Source organism: Indicator indicator, chromosome Z, assembly GCF_027791375.1.
Source record: "Indicator indicator isolate 239-I01 chromosome Z, UM_Iind_1.1, whole genome shotgun sequence".
In the NCBI taxonomy this organism is placed as follows: Eukaryota; Metazoa; Chordata; class Aves; order Piciformes; family Indicatoridae; genus Indicator; species Indicator indicator.
The window spans coordinates 8,582,873-8,600,392 of NC_072053.1; the positions used below are offsets into that span (position 1 = coordinate 8,582,873).

At 37.8% G+C, this 17,520-nt stretch overlaps 1 protein-coding gene across 1 annotated transcript; it reads left to right on the top strand.

Annotated features, from left to right (window-relative positions):
- Positions 1–189: 189 nt before the first annotated feature.
- RAD17 (RAD17 checkpoint clamp loader component) lies at positions 190–14,966 on the top strand. The gene is made up of 16 exons (XM_054397723.1): positions 190–231; positions 1,520–1,792; positions 2,895–2,978; positions 3,586–3,742; positions 4,188–4,324; positions 5,404–5,456; positions 5,549–5,674; positions 5,756–5,825; positions 7,086–7,197; positions 9,378–9,569; positions 10,699–10,784; positions 11,317–11,463; positions 11,897–12,043; positions 12,783–12,903; positions 13,514–13,571; positions 14,693–14,966. Exons 1-16 carry the CDS (start codon positions 190–192, stop codon positions 14,958–14,960), a joined length of 2,073 nt encoding a protein of 690 aa, XP_054253698.1. The 3' UTR covers positions 14,961–14,966.
- Positions 14,967–17,520: the final 2,554 nt, after the last annotated feature.

Consider the following 17,520-nt stretch of genomic DNA (forward strand, 5'->3'; position numbering starts at 1 on the left):
CAGCTAAGAGCCTCCAGGAAAGCAGGCCCCCAGTCAGGAGCTCGGCGGTCCCGCTGTGAGGGGGACCGAAGGTTCCAAACGTTCACGGGGGCCTGCGGCTGCCTCAGGTCGTCTGGGTGCGGCTTCGGCGCTGGGCGCCCTGGAAGCGAGGCTCTTCCTTCAGGCCTGGCGGATGGACCCGGCCCGAAGATGTCTGGAAGGTCCTCGGGAAGGCAGGCGGCGCCGGCAGGGGTAGGACGCGGAGGGGGAGGATAGGAACGAGTGGTTCCCGGGCACCCTTCTGTCACCCGGAGCGGGCTACGGCCCAAAGTGTGCCCCGAGGAGGGTTTCGAGGAAGGGTTTTGTAGGTTCTGGGAAGAGTCAGGCAGCTCTAGTTACCAAGGTTTTAAGCCTGCTGATTACTCATTGGTATCTCTGTTAGCAATTCCTGTTCAGCTGTGGTTTCTTTTTTATGTGTGAAATGTTTATTTTCTTCTGGTGCGGCATGTGGGGGAAAAAAAAAAAAAGCTCTTTAACGCGGTATTTTTTTAGGGCTTGCTACTAAATATACAAATTTAGATAAAAATAGCTTTTGTAAGAATAACACCAAAAGTAAACTGTGCAGAGACAAACATCCTTTCTCAGGTGCTAATACTTCGTGCTCCCTGGTAATATCTTGCTTGGTAATTGTCCATTGCATTAAGTTATAAAATATGTAAACAGTAGAGATCTGACAGGCCTTTTGGCAGTTTACCTGTCTGTTCTGTTACTCATATTTTCACAGAAATATGTTTCAGCCTGTTGTGATTCCTGAAACCTTATTGTGTTATTGTTGGCAGTGGGAAGTGTGTGATCTCTGGGCTATTATTTTGGGATGATAGGGTGGCTGAAAAGTGGCTCTGGAGTTTAAGTTTGTGCATCTGTCCTAGAAGGCTATTTCTCAAATCCAAAATTAAATACTGACACTTGTAGCAGTTTTGTCACTGACAGACTTTTGATAGATGTGACAGTCTGATTCTAGAAGATTTCATGCTTTCTCAGAAAACAAATAATATTACTTGTTTTTATTGTGATGCCTAAGTAATTTTTCTCTGCTGCTTTCTATTAAACACAAATGGCTACATTGTAAAAATTAAGAAAGAAGTCACATACTGAAACGTATACAGTGACATGAACTTGACCCTAATGTAAAAATGACACATATATGATATAAATAAGCTTGTGTGGTTTATTTGTGTCTCTGTTTTACTGTTTACTTCTAGTTTAAATATGTTTACAGATTTTCAACTTGTTCTGATTTGCCAGTTTGCTGCAAAATGCTCAAAATGTTTAAGATGTAGCTTTTTTTAATACTGAAGAAGCATGTAAGTAACATATTCAAAAAGCCTAAGTGCTTATACTTGTTGCTAACTAGTACATCTTTACTAATGAAGTTCTTTATGTATTTTTTTACAAAACCTTCCAGTTTTCCTGAGATAGCTGTACCTGGTTAAGGGGAGGAGAGCGCTACATTAATATCAAAACATTTGTGTTTCACCAGGTTACAGATTGGTTGGCATGTTCATTTGATGACTTTGGAAATACAAGTACTTCTAGTGCTGTTCCTGTGAAGCCACTAGAAGGCAAATCTGGAAGAAAGTGGCAGCAGCAGAAGAATGACCTGTCTTCTGTGCCAGAAACTAGCAAAACCAAAGTTCTACCCAGGAAAAGAGCAAAGTCATCTTCAGTAGATCTGCCTTGTAACAAGTCCAGACAGAACAGGAGCTGTTCTCAAGATGAGCCATGGGTAGATAGATACAAACCTGAAACTCAGGTATGAGAGTTAGTACTAATATTATAGTAACATTATAATGTAGCATGTTGTGTTTCTGTTCATAATCTGTATTGGTTAGGCTTTAAGTATATCCAGTTTTATTAGGGTGGTGAAGTACTAGTTTGATTTGTTTACCACCTGTCATTAAAATTTTAATGATCTGTTTATATGTAGGATATGTTTGGTTTTTTTCCTACCACAGCCTTCCTCAGGGGGTAAAGCTACTGATGAGATATTGTTTCCTGTCCATCTACTCCTAAACTTTGAATCCATATTGAATTTCAGCTGGATCTAACAGCTCCAAGTGCAGGAAAATCCACAGATAAAGAAAGTGGAAAGAATTGAGTTTGTGCACTCATAATGGGAAAGATAACAGAAATTACCTTGCATGTTAGCGGACATCAGTTAGCTGGTCCCTTAGCATGTTTAGAGTACTTGACTAATGGCAGTTTGCACTATTTCTTGCTTGCCTGATGCATCTTAGGCATGACTTTGTGTGTGGGGTTACTGTGATACCTTCAAAGAGAAAGGTCTCAAATCTGTAGTAAACCTACAGATCTGGTTCTCATGGAACAGCTTTCTCACAGGGTGTTTCAATGATAAGCAGCATGTGTGTGTTAACTGCCTCTTAGATCCTCGTGCTGGTTGATGTGAGGAGGTTAGTGTAGTACTTTTATATTTTAATATTTATTGGCTCATCACTGGAGAGGAATTGAGTTACAAGCCTGGAAGACAAGTAAGCTGCATGAGATTTACACATGTTCCAAAAACATATGTAATGTTTCAGTCAGTAGAGCCTAAAAAGTACCAGCTCTAGCAGAGGCTATAATGCATACTGACACAAACAGGCAAGTTGTAATTTTGTTAATTCAGGAGTAATAAATAATTTTCCCAGCTGCAAGCAATATAAAATTGATTGAAAAAATGGGCTGAAATGGTTATTCTTACCTGTTCCACTTACATACTATGTAGGATAAATGTATGTAACTGGAATACACATACACATTTGTTTAGAACTTAAACAGCCTATACTCTGTTCTTGAATCTCATCATTACTCTAAAGGTATCTGCATGCATTTAATATATTTTAATCTTGTTTTAGGGTGACCTTGCTGTGCAAAAAAAGAAAATTGAAGAAGTTGAAACATGGTTAAAAATGCACATATTTCAGAGGGAACCAAAGCAGGTAATCTCACTAAAAGGGGCAGATTGTAGAAAGGATCTGGATTCAATTTAACTTACAGGTAGTGATTACGTATCTATTTCATGATAACAAATCTGTTAAGAGCATAGGTTAGAGTTTGGCTGCTAAGAGGTGAATTCTAGCATGCAGTTAGTTCATACCTCTTTATTGTGTGCTTGTGACTGCATTTTGTTTCTCACAGAGTGATGTCAAGTATCTTGGCAAATTTTCAGTTGCACTAAGTTGACGTTAATAGGATGCTTTTAACCCTCTGATTGTAAGAGGTGTTCTTATACACATGCATAATTTACTAGTCTTGCCTGAATCTCCAGTTCAATATCTGTTATGTTGGTAGTCGACATGGCATGCAATTGACTAAGTGGATATATTAAATGAGAGCAAGGCTTTCAGAGTTCTGGTCTAGGTCTTTCTATCTGAATACTCAACATGTAAATTAATAAAATATTTAACTTGTTTTTTTATTGGGAAAAGAGAATCATTAACAGCCAAACTACAGAAGTTCAACCAATATTATTTTGGAGGCAACTCTCAGTCATTATTTATCATGGAATTTTTTTTTATATACTTATTTTGGTTTTTTGTGTGTCAGGGTGCTTCTGTTTTATTACTAACTGGTCCACCTGGTTGTGGGAAGACTGCAACTATACAAATATTAGCAAAAGATCTTGGCATTCAGGTGCAAGAATGGATCAATCCAATATCTTTAGACTTTACAAAGGAAGACTTCAGAAATATATTTAGCTATGGTAAGTATTTTGTTTGTTTTCAAGTTACTTATATGAATTGTATTCATTACTTTTTATTCTTTTGTGTTCATCACATACGAAGTCAGATCTACGTCCATGTAAGTCAGATCTTTAACGTTTAATAAGAATCTTGCTTTTACCTGAAAAGTTGTTTTTTTTGCAGTGTTTAGTCCAAAATTATTTGTGATTCAAATCAATGTAGAAAGCTACGCAATAGCCTATGTATCATTGGAGCCAAATAAAACAAAACAATTCTGTCTTTTTTTTGAGTTCTCTATTTAGTTCTGCTCTTAAATTCTTTTATGTATTTGCCAAAGGGCTTGGCTGCTGGTATTCAGAGGATTACTTTCAGAAAATAGCATGTGTGGGTATTAGTTCTTGTGGATATTTGTATTCTACATGGTGTTATACAGAATGCATATTTTAAATTAGTTTTCTTTTTCAGACTCAAATCTCCCTATGTTTCCAAGTCAGGCCCAAGCAGCTCTCTTTCAAGATTTTCTATTAAGAGCAAATAAATATAACAAACTTCAGATGCTTGGGGAGTCTTCAGAAAATAATAAAAAACTTATTCTTGTTGAAGTAAGTGAAAACTTGTGAAATCTTATTTTGAAAGCAATACCTTTTATTATAATACTGATATGCTAATTAGCATCAGCTGGTGGATTGCTGTTGCCAAAAGTTAGTCTTCGTTAGTGCAGATGGTTTCTATTACTTTTTGAGTTGCTACAACGGGCTAGAGCCGAGTTATACGTATAGTTAAATTATGCAAACTAAAAGGCAGGCAGAATTTTGAGCCTGGTTTGTGTACAGAAAAAAATAATAACCAAAAAGTAGATCAAAACAATATTGAAAAATCAGATCTTCCACCATTCCTGTTACTTACAGATGCAGGAGAGTGGAGAAGGTATGTGAGAATTAACACAGTCAGAAAGCATTTGACATTTATCATTCCTTGCCCTTAATGCAGGGGGTGTGTGTGTGTATTTAGGGCAGAGATGTGAACTTTTGAGGGTTTGTGAGCCATAATGGGAGGTTCAAGAGAAAACTTAGTATTTACTAATTCAGGAGTGTGTTTCAGTTACATTTTCTGCCGGAGATTTTAGTATTTTATGACAGAGGAATTTTGTAAGTTATGATAGTCAAATTGTCTGAGAACTTTCAAGTCCAATAGTAGATAAGATTAACAGATCTAGCTAAGTAATGTGATATACTGTAGAATTTAGAAAGCATAATTTTCTGTGACTTCATAAAGTCACTTCTTTGTGTAGGTCATCTCTTATCTCACGTACGTAGTATACTCTGCCCTTTTTCTCAGTGGAACTGCTACCTTGAGTGTTTATCCTCTGAGTAGAACTGCCTAGCAGGCCGTGTAATCAGCAAAGGCCTTTGGCTTGTAAACAAGCATGGAAACAAAATGTTTCTGTTTAGACAATATTTGTTTCCTTTCCATAATAATAAATATTTGCTTTGGGTTGTTGGTTTTTTTCCCTGTGTTATTTTTGCCCTTGGGTATCTTCACTGTTGACCGCATTCAAATTGAGTTAAAAACAAACTTAACTAGGAAGCAAAAAATGGGAAGCAACATAGTGTGCCATAACAGTCAGTTTTTGAGAGAGAACATCTGAATGTAATAACAGCAGTTCATCTGTTTTAAACAGGACATACCTAACCAATTCTATCGAGATCCTAGCAGTCTACATGAAATTCTCAGGTCAGTTGTAAATAAGTTTTTAATGGCTATGGTTACCTACTTGCAGCAAACTGGAGCTGATTCTTGTTATGCTTGCTTATTTTTCAATTTAGGAGGTTTGTTCATACAAGTAGATGTCCCCTTATATTCATAATCTCAGATAACTTCAGCGGGGACAGCAATCAGAGGTTACTATTCCCAATGGAATTTCTAGAGGAGCTGTGCATATCCAATATTAGGTAAGGGCTTTTAATTCATTGAAACGTGAATGAAATAAATGAGAGTCAGAAACCAATTTTTTTTTCAATTGAATTCAACAGTTTCAAGCCTATTGCACCAACGAACATGATGAAAGTTCTTAACCGAATAGCTGCAACAGAAGCTAGTATGGTAAGTTGTCAAAACTGGTACCTTCTGTCCAGTGCTAGGACCAAAGGATGTCAGAGTGTTATATCTGAAATATGTTACAGAATCATAGAAGGGATTGGAAGGGCCCTCTGGAGATCATTAAGTCCAACCTCCCTGCTATAGCAGAAATGCCTAGATCATGTTGCACAGGAATATGTCCAGGTAGATTTTGACAGTTTCCAGAGAAGTAGATTCGACAACCTCTCTGGGCAGCCTGTTGCAATGCTCCATCACTCCCAAAGTAAAGAATTTTCTCCATAAGTTCAAGTGAAACCTCCTGTGTTCTAGTTGGTACCTGTTGCCCCTTGTCCTGTTACTGGGCTCCACTGAAAAGGTCCCAGCCCTATCCTCGTGACCTTCACCTTTAGATGTTTTATGCATTGAGGAGATTGCCTCTCGGTCTGCTCTTCTCCAAGCTAAGGAGCCCCAGGTCACTCTGCTTCTACTTGTAGAAGAGATACTCCAATCCCTTAATCATCTTTGTGGCTGTCCATTGGACACTCTCGAGTACCTCCCTGCCTCTCTTGAACTGAGAAGCCCAAAACTGGATGCAGTACTTGAGGTGTGGCCTCACCAGGGCAGAGTAGAGGGGAATGAGAACTTCCTTGACCTTTTGGCCACGCTCTTAATGAACCCCAGAATACTGTTGACCTTCTTTGCTGTGGCATATGGCTGTGGCTTATATTTGTTACTGTATTTGTTTGGTAGCAGAGCCCCAGAAAAGTCTACCAATACTCCTCAACAGAAAACAAAGAACAAAGTGGAAACATGTTTTGTTTTTAAGCTTGGTTTCACTTGAGCCTTAATCTAGGTCTTCCAAGTTACTTCTGAAAATTCTTCTGCCTATTACATCAAGTGTATGTGTATATATGGAATAAATAGTAGGAATAGAAGCAATTTTCATTACATCCAGCAAGGTCAGAAGATATTGTGAACCTGAACACTGTATTATTCCCAAACCATTTTGGTTACAACCAAGTTGACTAGTGAAAAGGATTATGTGCATTATTAGGATTCTGTGCAAAGGATTGTGCGTTATTCACTTTAATACTGCTGCAGAAAATACAGCAATGTGCTTAAATGATTAAATGTGTTAAAGGTAGTACTATTGCATGGCTTGAGTGCATGGTGGATGGTCATGTAGTCTGTTCATGTGTGTCAGAGGTGGGTCCCCACAGCCAGAATAATACTCAAATGCTCCTTTCCTTACTTATGACTTAGAATTGTTGTTTTTCCTTACAGAACAGAGAAAAGAATCATGCTCTTGATAGAACCTCTCTGGAGTTGCTTTGCAGAGGTTGTTCAGGTGATATAAGAAGTGCAATAAACAGTCTTCAGTTTTCTTCTATGCAAGGTAAATAACTGTAATTTTGTTAACTAAAGGACTTTTGACCATTTCTCCTGTAAAGGTTCTATTTGCTATTGCAGCATAGCTAGGTGACCTGTCAAAACATTTCAGATGTGCTGCTCTGGAGCAGGAATAAAAGGTACAGAGTTTTGGGGATTCTTCTGAGGCTGAAAACTTTGTTTCATGACTCTTATGCATAGCCTTATAACTAAATAACATCTGCTGTGTAAGCATTGATGTAGTTTAATGACATGCCGTTTTCTTGAAATTTTTGCTACTGGTGAGTGTTTGCTATTCAAAGCTTTTGTGATGCAGCCTTCTTCACGTCCTTATTGCTACCCCTAAAGCATTTTTGAATTATCTCACTGACTTTGTAAGCTGCATTTCTGTAATGACTGATTTTTGCTTTGGAGTTCCTGTGGCTGTTGGTGAATTAAAAAGCTGTGAGGCAGCATGACCTAATGTGAAGTTATAGAATGTACTACAGAATAACTTTGAAGCAGAGTGTTTTAGTCCTTTTCAAAGTAGCTGATTGGACAACACTCAAATTAGACATAGCCTGGCATTATTTTTAGTGTTCCAACATTGAAATTAAACAAAAGACTTAACTTTTATAAGCATTGGAAGTTAGTAATTGCTAAAATATGAATATATGTGAGTTTTCTTAAGCTATGAACAGTACTTTGGCTCTTAGATGGTGCCAGCATTTGTATTCAGCTTAGAAATAAGGACATGAATTCATCAGTTCTCTTTTGCTGTATGTCAGAAAACTAGTAGTGATTTTTTTTACCCATTTTATCTCCCATCCATGTTGCAAATAGAAAATAGGCTCATAGAAAACAGGATTAAATGTAGTTGCAAGTCCTTTTTGTGTGTGGGAGTTGTGGTAGTTCGAGTTCTAGAGTATATTAAAATGAACTTTCCTATGTGTGTTTAACTATATGGACAGAATGAAGTTTCTATGTTTAGCTTGCAGATGTGGAACCTAAACTATTCTGATGTTGTTTGTATTGTTCTTTGTTAATCAGAAAAAAAAAATCCTGGGTAAAATGATTTTGATTATAATGCATTAAGTTAATAAACATTAGGCTGGCGATACCTGAGAAGTTGCAGTAGCTCTCTGCTGGATGTTAAGTAGCTTCTACATACTCTAGAAAATTTAAATAATCTTAAAATGACCACTTCTATGTAATTTTTAATACATTACCTTGGAAATGTAAAGTCATTAGAGTTATAAAGAGAACTTGGGAGAAAAGAAACGCATATGGCTGGACAGTTTCTGTACATGATATTTCAGAATCATGTGTTCAAGTTATTCAACACTGAACATTCTCTTCTCACATTATTTAACAGATTGAGAAGAGCAGCCACTAATATTTTGTAAATTTTGAGGACATCTCACCTCCTTAATGATCTCCTGAGAATGCAGTATTAGTGTTCACATCTGTGTAATTTCATTGTTCCCTTGTATACATGTGTAAGCGGAAGGAGTACATTCACTTTGTAGTAGTATTAGTGGGTAAAATGGATCCATGGTAATTGTGGGAGAACATAAAGATACTTAAGGGATAAGTTCTCTTAGCTTGATAAGGAACATTCACCTGTCAACTAAATCAAATTGTGGGTCAAAAGCTTTGAGTTGTGAATTAGAGCCGAAAAAGGTGTTTGTTCCTTGGAGCTCAGAAGTTTGTGGGCTGCTGGAAGAATCACCTAAAGGAAAAGGTTTCCTTTGCTGTCTTGTTTTAGTGATGAGGGTATTATACTGGTAATGCAAATAACAGTAAAATTGATAGGTGAATTGTATGTAAGAATGAATTGTACTTACATATATTTGTATTTGTACTTTATAAAGATGAAAACTATAAGAAAGGTAAATTTGGGATGAATCAGAGCTAGGAAGAGTAAGCAAGAATGCTAGCTGTTTTTAAAGACAGATACTTACTGCTCAAAAACATACTTGGCACCTTAGCTTTGGTTTAAGAGACAGAAGTGTAATGAAGCATGCTAGTTTAGGTGACAGTGTACCTATTTACATAACCTTTCCTGTTTTGGTTGTTTTATTTCTTTCTTTGTTTTACCTCTGTTGTTATATTTGTTTGTTCAGAACACTAACAGTAGCAATATAATAGAAAATCTTTCTGGATTTGTGTACTTTATCCTGATTGTGTTTTTGCTTTTATTGATAGTCAGCTCATTAGAGAAAGAGTTTTGGTCAAGGAAGAAAAGGATCTCTACACTGAAATATGAAGCAGAAGTATCTAAACTAAGAAAGAGAAGTAAAAGTGATACCTCAGAAGACCAGGAGATACAAGCTATCGGTGGCAAAGATGCTTCCATCTTTCTTTTCCATGCTTTGGGGAAAATACTTTACTGCAAAAGTAAGAAAACTTTGACTTCTCCATTCAATGAGCAAAGCACAGCAGCTAAAAGTAAGGCTTAGGGTGACCTATAATTTGCATGTTTGGTCAGTAATAATATCAGTAATAACAGTAGAGAAACAGGAATGAAAGTCTGTGGTAACTGCCATGGCAGCTGTCTGTATCTGTTAGGTAAACAAACCTTTCATTAAGATGTACTACATGTATGTAATAAAATGATGTAAATCCAGTTCCATTAGGCCCACGTGCTGTCATGCCACAAAGCTATTTAGATGGCCACCACATTTGTTGCTTTGTACAAGAGCAAATTTTGCTTTTTTGTGGAATGACATGTTGTTGAATGGTTATGTTCTGCAACCATCTGCCTTCCTGAAGGATACAGAACTTTCCTGCAGCCTCACAGCTGCTGTTTCCCTCATTTGTGTGCCTGCTGTCCTGTCCTCTCTACTTTTATCTCAACTTTTTGTTTTGCTTTAGGAGACATACGTGCTCTCTACTTTCTGACCTGAAAACCCCTTACCTGGTTCTCTTATCATACTCTTATCAGCCTTTCCATTTCTCAAAAACACTTTCCACTTGGACAGTAATGTTTGCTGTACTTATGCTTTTAACATTTAAAAACTATGAATTCATAAGCATTTAATACTTACTAAACAGCCCAAATCTGCACTCAACTAAATCAGGATCCATAATGCCATTCGCTGTCCACATTTCCTTAGTAATTGACAATATCAGTTACAAAATCAGCTGAGGAGAAATACTGAGATGAGTGAATATGAAAATAAATACGTTAAATTTGTTGCATGAAGTGTAATGTAACTAGTTACATGTTGTTTGCTATGCAATATTGACTGCATCATTAAGTACCTATGCATGAAGACCTTCCTGGAAACTGAAAATGGTGTAATCTAGTTGCTGCTAGAGTTGACAATTGCTAAGAATGATGTTCAATATATACAAAAACTGCTATTCGTGTACTTACACATTTCTATTCTTGCTTCTATCTAATTTATATTGTAATTTTGAGTATTTAGTTTGAAATGTATGTCTTCTGGCGTTTTTGATTATATGCAGAAATGCAACAGCATTTCTGATACTGAAAGACTAAAGATCATAAAATCCTTTGTAGGAGAACCAACGTCAGAATCAGAATTCCCTCAGCTGCCTGCTCACTTATCGGAATATCGTCGAGATACCTTGCTTATTCAGCCTGAGGTACTGCAGTAACTACTTAATGCCAGTTTGCTGTGAGAAAAACAAACTCAAGTGATGGATGCAAATTCTCAAGCACAGTATTTTTTTCACAGTCACTAATGTATATGTATTTAGCCTAAGTTATAGAGTAAATAAGCTGAAAAGGACCTCTGGAGGCTGACTTCAAAAGTAGATTAGGTTCCAAGGCTCTTGATCTATCAAGTTTTGAGAATCTCCAGGGATAGAGATTCTCCCATGTCACTGATTGACTTGGTGGAAGGTGGACTTACCCTTGCAACAGCCTGCACTGGCAAGAGGATTCCAAGCTCACCTTTCTGTTTCTACCCATTAAGACAGTTGAAGACAGCAATTGCTTCTGCCTATCCCTACAGTTCACCTTCTCTGGGAGCAAATCAACCTCCCTTTTGCATATAAGCATTGCTTCGTAGATCATCGTGTGCCAGTTGCAAGCCACCTAAATGTATTATAACCTCTATAGCATGCTTTTCCATGTACACTGTGTAGAGCTTGAACTTTTGCTTTTTCCTAATAGGATATCGTGGAAAAATCACATATGTCTGGGACCATGTTTAATTTATACCTTCACCAGAACTATGTAGACTTCTTTTCTGATATAGATGATGTAGTGAGAGCCAGTGAGTATTTGAGTGCTGCGGATGTCCTCTGTAGCAATTGGAATGTAAGTGTCATCTTTTTTTGCACATTGACGTTTTTGATAGTCTGAGCTTCAAATTTTTTCTCTTAAGTGTATATGAATGGTAGAAAGCAATGTTTTTGCAAGTCAGAAAGAAGCTGTAGTGCTTCTAACTTGCAGTTTAGGTGACAGTTAATTGCTAATGTATGCTAAAGTACATCAAGTGTGAAAGAGAAGTAGGTCCAACTTCTGTCAGCGTTTTATTATCTTGGGTTGTAGTGATTGTAAAATACTCTGCAAAGGCTTCTATGCCTTTTTCCTGAAGTAATTGACCTAGCTGCTTTGAGTAAAAGTTTCACAATAGTCTAAACATACTCGGGGCATGTCATGTGACTGCATTTACTGAATGTGTTTTAGTTCAAATGAGGCACACTGTACAGAGGCCTGAAGTTCACATAATGCCTGATTTCTCTCTTAGACACGGTTGGAGATGGAAAAATATAGTGCATCTCTGGCTACCCGGGGGGTGATACATTCAAATACGTCCAGAGCCTTTGCCCACAACCAAGGAGGGATGGGGTTCCGGCCTTTACACAAGCCCCAATGGTTCTTTATCAATAAAAAGGTAACTGCTTGATTTCACTTTTGTGTTTGTAGTTTTGTTTTGGTAGGGTATGACAATTGAGTAGTACAGGTGAGATTTGCTCACAGTGCTAAACTTGTCCAAAAACCTGTTTTGAGATAAGCCACGTCTAAAAAGCACTTGGTTGAAGAGTTATATTATTCCTTTAATGGTAAAATAAATTGGAAGCCCCTGATGAAGTCTGTGTCCAAGCTAGCATATCAGTGGGAGAGTCTTGATCCTAAGTTAATAGGGACATAATTAGTGTTTAAATACTGTAAAGTATTTCTCAAAATAAGGTAAAAGTTATTGTGCAGTATAAATCATATTAAACTGTTGTGTAAGTTTAATGAATTACTGCTGGTTTATGTATGTCTCTGAAATAGCTTGTTCATGAGATGCTAAAGCTCCTGGCAGTTTTTTACATTTGCACTAATACTCTTCTTGCTGTATCTGCCAAAAATACTGCCAAAAAACTGGGTTGGGAGTTCTATAATGAAAGGATAAATGTCTTATGTAAATGCTAATAATCAGCAAAAGGCAAAAATTAAGGAATCTACCATTTTATTTGTATGTGAATTGTAGCTGCTTATCTCTTTACTCTGATCTCATTTTTCAGTAGGTTGTGTCTAGTCATCCAGCAAGCAATAAGAAAGTTTGTCTTGTATGGTACAGTATATCTACATTAATAATGATTTCTTAAGTTTTTAACTGGTGTTTCTTCTTTGTGCAACTCTTACAGTATCAAGAAAATTGCCTTGCTGCAAAATCACTTTTTTCAAGCTTCTGCTTACCACCTGAATGTCTTCAGACTGAGCTACTGCCTTATCTTGCTTTGTTAGCAAATCCAATGAGAAACCAAGGTAAGATGAGTTGATATTGGACTCTGTTTTGTAATTTAAGTATGGTGAAAAGAATTGAAACTCAGCATGTCAATACTACTGGTGTTTTTGCCTCAGTAAAATATTTCTAGTAACATAGCCAGGTGAAAGAAGCCTGGCTAAGTATGAAACAATATCTAGATTTTTTTTTTTAATAATTAAAATAAATATCTTTTGGGAGAATTGGACATATGAGTGTGTAAGACAGGGTCCTCATGTTGGGAGTACTGAAAATAATTTTCTTTTTTTCACTGCATGGATTTCTGGTATCTGCGTACTTTTGATTTTTATCATGTTGACCTCTCACTCCTTTGCCTGAGGTGTCTGCACAACTTCTTCTGGCTGCCCGCATCCTTACTGGCTTGCAAACTTAAGTGGTATTGGCAAATGTGCTCATCTCGCTCTTCATCCCCTTTCTTCACAGGGTTACATTTAAGACTTGCATGTGCACACAGTGTTTGGTATCCAAAACAGTGCAAATATATTCAGGAATACTTGACTAAACATATAAATTATTTAATTACCAGTATGCTTAATTGTATGTGCATTATGATCCATATTTAGTGTGACACTGGTGATTCTTTGTTCTTAGCTCAGATTTCTTTTATCCAAGACGTTGGGAGGCTACCACTGAAAAGACACTTTGGGAGGTAAATTTGGCTTCTGTCTTTTCTTAAAGAATGTAGGATTTCCTTTATTTCTTAATATATTGAAGAAAAGATCCCTTTCATAGAGAAACATCTTCAGTGTACATCTGTGAGAAATCTGACCTAGTGGAGGGTGTCCCTATGCATTTAGTGGGAACTAGATGATCTTTAAGGTCTCTTCCTATTCAAACCATTCTATGGTTAAAACTCTTTTCCAGTTCAAATCTATTTACTGTTGCAGTATTAGTAGCAGCATTTTTACTGTACTCTTGGCTTTTAATTCTTGTTTAACTTTTTCCATTGGATCAAATACTAGCTCTCTCTAGAGGTATCTGTTTCTCCAGTACATGATCTGAATATTTATGTGAGAATAAAACTGAAAAAATGCAAAGAGTGTTGTGTACTTTCCCTGTTGTTTATTGTAACATAAAGCATTAATCTGGAAGTTTGATAGAACACTCTGTGTTTACCTTCACATTAGCTACAAAGATTGATAGTCCAAACAATAAAAGAAATTATAAAATATTTCGTTTCCACTTTTTTTTTTTATTTGCCTATTTCAAGTTAAATTGCTTCCCATCCTAAAGGTTTTCAGTTTCACTTGAAAAGAGTCAAATATACCATGGGTTGTAAACTAACTGTTAGCAGTTCATGTGTGTGAGGACAGCTCAGCACAATCAGTTACCAAAAGGAAGAAACTTTAAGGAACAGTAGGTGCTGGAGGCTGCCAGAGCATGCGCATGACCTCATATTTTGCTGTTCCTGTGAGTTGAGGCAGCATAGGGCTATCCTTGCCCCCCAGAGAAAGGAACTGCCATGTCTCTTCTGGGCTGTCACATAAGCTGTGTGGTGTTGAGTTCTGTGCACAAGTATCTATACCAGAAAGATGTGCACAGAACTGTTAAAAAGTAATGCTGAAGGTCGTGATTTAAGCACAGAATGTCTATAGCTTGAATTACTTGTGTCTGATGGAAGGTATTACTGCCAGATAGTGTGGAAGCTGTTTAGCAGCAGTGAAGAAGGGTGACCCATGTGGTACATGGGAAGTCTTTTCTATTACAGCTTCTGTCTGTGGGAGCAGGCATTTCTCATGGTAACTTACTGCTGCAATGGTCATTTTACAGGTTAAAGCTGGAAACACTTACTGACAAAGATCCTGGGATACCAGACATATTTGTTATCTCTGAAGGGGACCCTGCTGATGTGTATACTGTGGAGGTAGCTGCACAGATGGAGAAAAGCACAACAAATGAGAAGGGGCTGGATGGATTCACTCTCTCTTCCAGCCAGTGCAGTGGAAGTGAACTTCCTGGCAGTCAGCCTCAGCCTGTGGCAGCTCAAGCAATCATGGAGGAAGAAGAATTAAAAATAGAGGAATATGATAGTGACTGAGTACAAGAAAATATCAACCACTGACTTGCCCAAACAGATGAATATGCTACAAAGGCCTTTGCTAAGGAGAGTATGGTTGGCACAAAGTACTCCTTTAGCTACTTGGATGGACTAAGAGGCCAAGTCTCAACCTGCTATGTTAGTATGGAGACAACTCTCATCATCTTCCTTTTAACTTTGCAGGATGAGACCTGTGTTGAATGCTAAATTACAAGTTTTTCATTGCTTTTTCTGAGCCATCAATTACTGATAAAAATGGAATAAATGGTTACTGAAATCAGTTTGAAAGAGACTGTAAATAAGCAGTGTCACTCTTATTTTATTTTTTACACTTTTTAAATTAGTTTGCAGTTGTACAGTGTGTTTCCTGAGTACATATTTGATAAGCTGTCAGCCTTCAGAAACATAGCCCTTCTGGAAGAAGAAACTGAAGGGTACATGTGAAAAGTTTGATACCCTGTACTGCTGCTGTAAATAAAACTCCTACTGTATGAATACTGTTTTGTACTCTGCCACAGATTTTTGTGTAAGTTGAACATACATTGTACAACAGATCAGTTTGGATTCCTTTTTGGAAGATATTTTCATAACTTATAGAGGGGAAAATACAACAATCAAGTGTAAATCCTTCTCATCCTTTGTGTTCCATAGGAGGTTAACGGGGTAGCGTGCAGTTTTTCTCCTTAAACTGTAGTGCTGAATGAATAATCCTGTGCTGGGTAATTCTCACATGTGAGAAGTGTGCTGTAGTTTAATACTTGAGTGTTTCTCAGTAGCTGGGGTTAGTCCATGCTACTCAATCTAACGTGTTGCTGTGGTTAGTGATAATCAGAGAAGTAAGATTTAAAAAAAAACCAAACAGCTTTGATGTGTGATGTATGTTTGCATTTTTGCAGTTTAGGAGACAAAAATTACTTGTTTTACCACCATAATCTTGGAATTAGCACTGCTATTAACAATAAGTTCAGATTTGTCCTCTCTCAAGGGATTGTGTAGTCTTATCTACAGCTATTGGTTAATTTTCAAGAGGGAAATTGCTCCCTGAATTCTTAAACTTGATTGTAGCTATAGTCATTATAGTGAAGTGAAAATGTTAATGCCTTTCCTGGGTATGCTTTGGTTGGGTGATCCCTGCTTAGTTTAGGCAGCAGCTCCCTCTCGTGGGCCTCCTGCAGTTGTGTATCACTGAAATGCCACCTGATCCCTCTTGCAGAGTCTCTAGTGCGAACAACAGTAAGGCATTAAACAGTGATTTTTATTCTGCAGGCAAAACTTCAAGCTCTCCTTACAGTAGCTTCAGTTAATAATAGTAACAACAGAGTTCTTTCACACTGGCTGGTCCATTTTACTGATGGCCTTGCTCTTAACTAGAGCAGCTGGTTAATTATGAAGTGTAATAGTAGAGACTTACCAACTACAGCATATACAGTAATTTGTATAAAACCTCTTTCACATGAAAATGCCACCAAAGAAAAGACTCAAACATTGTTCTGTTTAGCAGTCTCTCATGTTTGCATGTACATGCTCTTGCCTCTGAATTGAAATGATGTGCAAAATGTTTGAACATTTTGAGCTGCTTATGCACACCCTCTTAAAGCCTATGCCACATTAAGCCAGTCCCCAGGGAAGCCAGCACGGGGTGCTAAGGTCCCTTCCAACCCAACCCGTTCTATCGCTCTATGATTCTATGAAAATCCTCTGCAGGCTCCTGCCACGCTGGGGGCTACTGCATCTCATCTTTTAAACACAGGGCAGTGCAGAACCTTCCTTTTCAAGAACCTTCCTTTTAACAGTATGGCACAGACAATGTCTTTACACAGACGCTGGCACAGATGATGCTTGTGAAAATACTGGAGCGCCTGCAGCTACCTGTGTTCAGGGCTTGTAACCAAAAAGTCAAGAGCCATTAGGGTCTCTCGCAACTGGGTGGCAAACACTGCTGCTGGCTCAATTGGTTCTCATTGCTTCTCACAGCAGTGCAGGTTGGGAGGGGATGGTGAACTTAGGGCACTGCCAATGCAAAATTTTGCCCCTAGAGAGTAACATGGTCCTTGACAATTCATACCATTATTGCAAACAACAAGGACAGTGGAAGTCAGAGTGTCCTTCCAGACCTGACCATAAGCTCTCCTGCCCAATAGGATTCTGCAACTCTAATTTTTTCACCAATCGCTTCATACCACAGTCCCAGAAATACAATGAAGAGAGCCCAAACAACACAGACCTAACAAACTTCTTTACTTTCTTTTGACTGTTTCTTTAGACTATTGTCTATTAGTGGCAACATTATTGTTTAAGAGACCAACCCCCACCTTGCCACAACTTGGTTTCAGGGAGCTGTAAAGAGAGAGGAGGTCTCCCCTCAGCTTCCTTTTCTCCAAACTAAACAATCCCAGTTGCCTCAAATGCTCCTCACAGGACTTGTTCTCCAGACCTTTCACCAACTTATGTCATTTTTTGGACATGCTTCAGCAACTCTGTCTTTTTTTTTGTTTTTTTTCCTGATGAAACAAAACTTTGGGGAAAAAAGGGGAGACCTGTTATTAAAACAGACATTGAT